The following is a 6,719-nucleotide window of genomic DNA, read 5'->3' on the forward strand; positions in this document are numbered from 1 at the left end:
ACTGCTGAACATAGGCCGCCCCCAATGCTTTCCATGTTGCCCGGTTGGTAGCGGCCTGCGTCCAGCGCCATCCTGCTTCCTTTATGATGTCATCTGTCTGCCTTGTGAGTGGACGTCCCACGCTGCGTTTTCCGGTACGCGGCCTCCACTCCAGAACCTTGCTGCCCCATCGGCCGTCAGTCAGTTCTGCATACTATTGCCACTTCAACTTTGCTAGGACGTATAATATTTCAACAATATGTAAGTAACTTGAACTGATCTATAGTTACTTCTAACGACCTCTAGTTGCCAGTGCGATAGAACACACAAAGATGTAGCTTATCTGTAGGCTTACCATGAGTTTACGTTAGGTGTGCTCGCTAGCGACTGCGTAAAAAAATTACATTAATTGTATGACATATTGTGCAGCGCCCCTAGCGGCTACTTTCAAGAAACAAAATTTTCATAGAGATTTTTGACGTACTCGCTAGCAAGCATACCTAACGTAAACTCATGGTAGGTACACTGATAATGACAATGTATCTATCTGTCAAAATAGTTGAATAACTATACCGTAATACTTATTGATCTCAAATTATCTTATCACTAACTATCAGACACGGATTACATAGGTTTGGTTTGTATTGCTAATGCTATCTGCTTTAGTCATTTCTGAATCGTGCACATGCAAACTGAGAAGTTATGAATTAATAAAGTGTTTTTAAGTAATAAGTAATTCAAAATGAGTAAATACGGGAGGCAGTATCTAATATGCTTCTTCGGTAAGTGCATTTTATTTTTTGTTATCTTCCTATCATTAGGGATAGTGCAAATCTATTACTAGCATTGGATACTGCTGCGTAGTGAAAAATTAGGCCAAAAATAAAAAGTACGAGTATATCTCTTATGCCCGTTTTCACCATCAATCCCTAATTTTTAAGTAACCTCTATGGTAACACTAAACAGGAATTTTGTTTTCAAAGGGGTCCCTTTAAAATTAGGGATTGATGGTTAAAATCGGCATTAGCCCTTCTCCTGTATTTTTAAGTAAATTTGGTTACAGTGCAGATACACGGTATTGATCTGATTATCACTTACCATCAGGTGAGATACAGGCCAAGAGCTTGCTTGTTGTGGATAAAAAAAATCCAATGAAATAAGACGAAATACGTAGCAAAATTCTGTGCCATCAAATGAGAAAGAGCCTAAACCAAAAAATGTGGTATCTAAAAATGAAAATATAATTCGATAATAATATTACCTAGTTAATGTTCCGGTCCGATAAAAGTTCTGGAGTGGAGGCCACGTACCGGAAAGCGCAGCGTAGGACATGTATCTGCCCACAAGGTGGACCGACGATCTCATAAAGGATGCAGGCCGCCACCAACCGGCCATTGTGAAAATCATTGGGGGAGGCCTATGTTCAGCAGTGGACGTCCTATGGCTTAAAAATGATGAAGGTTCAGCTCATTTTTATTCCAAATGACTGTTTTATGACTTGTGAGCTACCTTCTATAATTAAAAAATATTTATTTATTTCAATAATCTGGCATTTTACAGCGTACATAGGTCAGATCATTTTTGGATACGCCGGAGGCTGGCCAGCTCCGATATTCTCGAAGTTGCATGACCCTGGACAGTTCCCCGTGCCTCCCAGTGATATGGAGTACAACTGGGTGATATCTTCCTTATATGTTGGAGCCGTTGTGGGTAGATATAGCTTTTAATTTAATAGATAGATTGTAAGATATTAGAGAAATGATGGTGAGGGTACAATCATGCATTAAAAAACTTTTACAAAATGATTTACTAATGAAAAGGATGCACCTGTGGATGCACCTTTTCGTTATACCCACAAGGTGGACCGATAACATCATAAAAGTAGCAGGAAGGCATGCAGGCCGCTACCAATTGGTCAATCATTGGGGGAGGCCTATGGCTGAAATGATGATGATGATCCTTTTTGTTGGATAAGTTAAAGGGAATGTTCATTAATTGATTAAAGCTATTTGTTTTATAAATGTTAATAGGTCGTAATATAGCTTGGCCTGCCACCAGTTCGGGACAATATACTTAATTGACTGGTGCTGAGAAGAAATGGCAGAAGAAAGTCATGATATCTTAGTAAATGGTTGAATACTTTTACAGTCATCTGTCTCCCGCTTTGCAAGTCGATATTACCTATATTTCGAACTCTTCTTGTATTATTCTGATTAAATTCGTTGCGGGTTCAAAGACAGTTAGCTATCCCCCGGGACGCCTCAACCTTCACTAGTTGAGTTTCATTGGAGGCCAGGCTGTAGACCCTGCACTTTACATGAGTTGCAGTGGTGGGAAATTGTGGTGGGATAAGTCCCGATATCACTGCAATGTATATTCCATCCATTTTACTCTTCCAGGTGCATTAGCCCTAAGCCGTCTGTCCAATGTGATAGGCCGAAAGTCATTTCTGATCATCGGAGACGTGGGGATCATACTATCATACGTGGGGCTGATCCTCATCAAACATATTCTGGCTTTGTGGATCCTCAGATTTATAATGGGAATGAGCATTGCCTTCATATATTGTGTCAACTTGGTTTACATAGGGGAAATTGCGTAAGTATCAAAAATGGATTTGGGCTTTATGTATTTCGTTTAAGGTTGTAAATCAATTGATGAAAGACATAGGAGGAAGGCGGTAATTATGCTGGTATTAATTTATAAGGAACTAAAATAATTTACTAAAATAACATAAAAACGTTTCCAAGACGTTTTCAATTTATAAACATCGCTGAGGCTGAGTTGCACCACATAATTTTAACGGTAACTATAACGATAACCGGTACTTCTGAGTTTGACAAAGTTTTGTTGACGGTTGGTTAAGTAAAAGTAAGGTCACGGTGGTGCAATCCAGCCTAAGAAAACTTATTATGGTTCCAAAAATGTCCTTTGAAGAAAATAGCTCTTCTATAGAATAATAAAAACTATATATTTATAGCTCAATTACTTGTTTTAGTCCGTAAAATACAATTCCGACGTCTATTTTTATGTAAATTAAAGTCAACAAAAGTTCTCTGTAATAAACTTTTTTCAGTTATATTGAAAAACATTTATTGTAGTTCTGTTTTACGTATATTTTTGTACACCTTTTCAGCTCCACCGAAATCAGAGGAAAGCTCCTAGGAAGCTTCATGATATACTTCTCTTTCGGTTTCTTGCTCGTTTACATCGTAGGCGGGTATGCTTCGTACGACTTCGTCAATTACTTCGCGTTGGCCATGAGTGTGATGTACCTTGGGGGGCTATACTTTGCCCCAGAATCTCCTATTTACCATCTGTTAAAAGGTAAGGTTTTGTTTGATATTTTTAAAGGCTAAGCAACATTATTTAATTACTTTTAAATATTATACGTTTTGCTGCAAAAATACACACAAGACGGCCGGAAAGTTTGAAATTTTATGCCAAGACTAATAAGTTTTGCGCCGCAGAAATGAGTTTTACAGTAAACAAGCAAAGGCAGCAAACAAAACTGCCCAGAATATTTTACTTTTCCAGATGTTTGTATATTATTTACTTCATTGGTTGGTTTTTTTTATGGCAGTCAAGCTGTAGATCCTGGATATACAGGAGTTTCAGCGGTGAGAACGAGAGGTGGGAATAGTCCCGTTTTTAACAGATGTTTAAATGTATTTCCAGGTCGAAATGAAGAAGCTCGAGCAACTTTAATAGCACTAAATAGAAAAGAAGATGCTGAAAATTTGACAGAATTGAAATTGCAAATAGAAAACAACAAAGGCACGTTAGAATGGAAGACCTTGTTCATGGTTAAATGCAACAGAAAGGCTTTGATCATAACCGGCCTGCTGTATGGCTTCCAACAATTGTCTGGGGTGCCTATACTTCGGAATTACGCTACAACGATTTTTGATATTGCAGGTAGGTATACGAATTGTTTGAAGTAGGTAACAAGTGAGGTTATTAACCAGATTTCCCGGTTGGTATATTCCCTACTATACTTGGAACAACTGATTGTCTCCCAGGTTGTCTTTTGAATTCCACTCTTTTCATCCACCAGAATTACTGAGGAAGAACCACGGAGACATAACACACTTATTCTTGAAGCAACAATAATACTTATTCTTAAACTACAAAGTGGACAGACGACCTCATAAAGGTAGCAGGTAAGGGCTGGATGCAGGCCGCTACCAACTGGCTAATCTGGAAATCATTTTGGGAGGTCTATAACCTATGTCCTGTGGCTGAAATTTAATGATGATGATGAAAGCAACAATAATCAAAATTCTAAAGTAATCGTTTTTCAGAGTCATCTGTAGCCCCACACGTAGCAATGATCATAATCGGATCAGTCCAGTTTATTTCTGCATTCATCACGATCATGGCTGTCGAGAACTGTGGAAGAAGAATACTTCTTCTGATGTCTACTAGCTGTTGTTGTTTGAGTATGGTAAGTTATTTATCTATTTTCTATTGCTACCTGTTCGTTCGTTAATTAAATTCTTCCATCCACGCACATTTTGCAAATCTTGTCATATAATTTTCATTCATGTCAAAAATCTTGAACTTTAACTTCGAGCCAATATTATGTTTCGGTTGTTGACAGGAATTTATAATATTTGTTTTGGACATGTTAAGCGCCCTGAAAGGGGTCTTTAATATACTTACATAGAAATTAGTTCAAAAAGGACTTCTAAAACTGGATCATGGAGAAATGCAAGCATAGTCGCGAGTAGGTAAGGTCACATCACTATCATAGTTATTTTTTTCTGTTACAGTTGGTTCTTGCCCTCTATTTCTACTTGTACGATAATGGCGTTGAATTTGTATCCAATATAAAATGGGTGCCACTAGTAGCCTCTGTTACATTCCTGGCGGCTTTTACTCCTGGTAAGTTGAATTCGGCGAAATTCAAAGGACGATGGAGCGGGCTATGCTCGGAGTTTCTCTTCGTGATCGAATCAGAAATGAGGAGATCCGCAGGAGAACCAAAGTAACCGACATTGCTCGCAGAATTGCTAAAATAAAGTGGCAGTGGGCGGGGCACATAGCTCGTAGAGACGATGGCCGTTGGGGCAGGAAAGTTCTCGAGTGGCGACCACGGGCTGGAAGAAGTAGCGTGGGCAGGCCTTTGTCCAGCAGTGGACGTCATTTGGCTGAAACGAACGAAGTTGAATTCATGAAAAGGCAAAAACTATGTTGACACACACTAACAAGTAGGTACATTACAATAAAAAATAAAGCTTATAAAAGCTGACGACATTGAATTTTCGGATAGATCCAGTTTATTGATACCGTTTGATTAGTAACTACACTTTCGACATCTTGTATAGTTTAGAAATAATCGAGTGAGGTCACTTATCGTTTCCACCCCGTATTATTGTTCCGAAACAGTGGTAGGTTTGGGTCGTATAAAAGTGCTTTTTGGGGGCCTACTTAAAGAAAATTTAATGAATTTTTATGACATTCTCGTGTCTTTTTACCTATTTCAGGCTTCGGAGTCATCCCCGGCACGCTGGTCGGCGAGATGTTCGAGGTAGACGTCCGAAACAAAGGCACTGCCATCGTCCTAGCATTCTCCTGGTTCATGAGCATATTCACCATCACATCTTTTGGCGTTATCATCACTAATATGGGAATGTACGTCGCCTTTGCTACGTTTTCTGTGGTTGCGGCGTGTGCTTTTCTATGCACGTTGTTTTTGGTACCAGAAACTAAAGGGAAGACCTTGATTGAGGTGCAGAAGATGTTGAGTAATTCATCATCATCATCATCATCATCATCTCAGCCATAAAATGTCCACTGCTGAGTAATCAACATTGGCGAAATCGTGGTTATCAATACCAGGTTATTGCCAGCAACAGAAGAAGAAAATCTTGAAATGTATTTGACAATTCATAATTAAGGCACTGGACTGGATTTAAAGTATTATTGGCAGTCTTTAAGCGCGCTTTCACATTAGGGCGTTAGACTGCACGACTGCGGCGCGTTTTTATAATGTGAATGCATGTTTTCGGCAGCGCGTTTGTCGCGCTGCTAAATCGCCTAACTAAATATGTAAGTGCTCTAAGACCCATCACTGCTGCCATAACCACTGAGCTATTGAGAGCTCAGTTACAAAAAATATTTGTACTGCTTAATATTTAACTATTGAAATAATAATCTCCTTTTGTATTGTTTAATTAGATTTTTTTTAATAAACAAGAAATGACAAGCATTGTTTTTAAATTAACAAATTATTTACAAAGATTCAACTAACCCTTTTGTTCAATTCACAGCAGAATTTATCATGATTTCATCTAGATATTAATTTGATCTTTATAATCCTTTAAATTAGGTTAATATTTCCATCACTGTTAAAACTCTTAGCCGGTAAACTTGAAACGAAACCAGCCAGCGAGCTCGTCTTAAAGAACTCACAGACGAGCGATATTATGTCAGCTACTATTTGCGATAGCAGTAGGAGACGATCAGCGACAGTTGCCGGCTCGCGCCTTTCGCTGTCATGAAATGTTGACACTCTAAGGCTGGGTTGCACCATCTTACTTTAACTTTGATAAACGTCAAAAATCTGTCAAACTCCATACAAAAAGCACCGGTTAACGTTATAGTAAGTCAAAATTAGGTGGTGCAACTCAGCCTACGTATACCTACGTTAGTGACTGCCCGTCTTTAAGAGTCGCGATGCATCGGCGACTGTCGGCGACCATCAGCGGTATTTGCGATGCATCGACGACGGTCGC

At 39.0% G+C, this 6,719-nt stretch overlaps 1 protein-coding gene across 1 annotated transcript; it reads left to right on the forward strand.

The window, feature by feature from the left end:
- Positions 1 to 661: 661 nt before the first annotated feature.
- LOC135083795 (facilitated trehalose transporter Tret1-like) lies at positions 662 to 6,175 on the forward strand. Its single transcript, XM_063978543.1, has 8 exons — positions 662 to 761; positions 1,540 to 1,689; positions 2,379 to 2,577; positions 3,116 to 3,306; positions 3,658 to 3,897; positions 4,284 to 4,426; positions 4,755 to 4,866; positions 5,469 to 6,175. Exons 1-8 carry the CDS (start codon positions 722 to 724, stop codon positions 5,768 to 5,770), a joined length of 1,377 nt encoding a protein of 458 aa, XP_063834613.1. The 5' UTR covers positions 662 to 721; the 3' UTR covers positions 5,771 to 6,175.
- The last annotated feature ends 544 nt before the right edge of the window (positions 6,176 to 6,719 follow it).

Source organism: Ostrinia nubilalis, chromosome 24, assembly GCF_963855985.1.
Source record: "Ostrinia nubilalis chromosome 24, ilOstNubi1.1, whole genome shotgun sequence".
In the NCBI taxonomy this organism is placed as follows: Eukaryota; Metazoa; Arthropoda; class Insecta; order Lepidoptera; family Crambidae; genus Ostrinia; species Ostrinia nubilalis.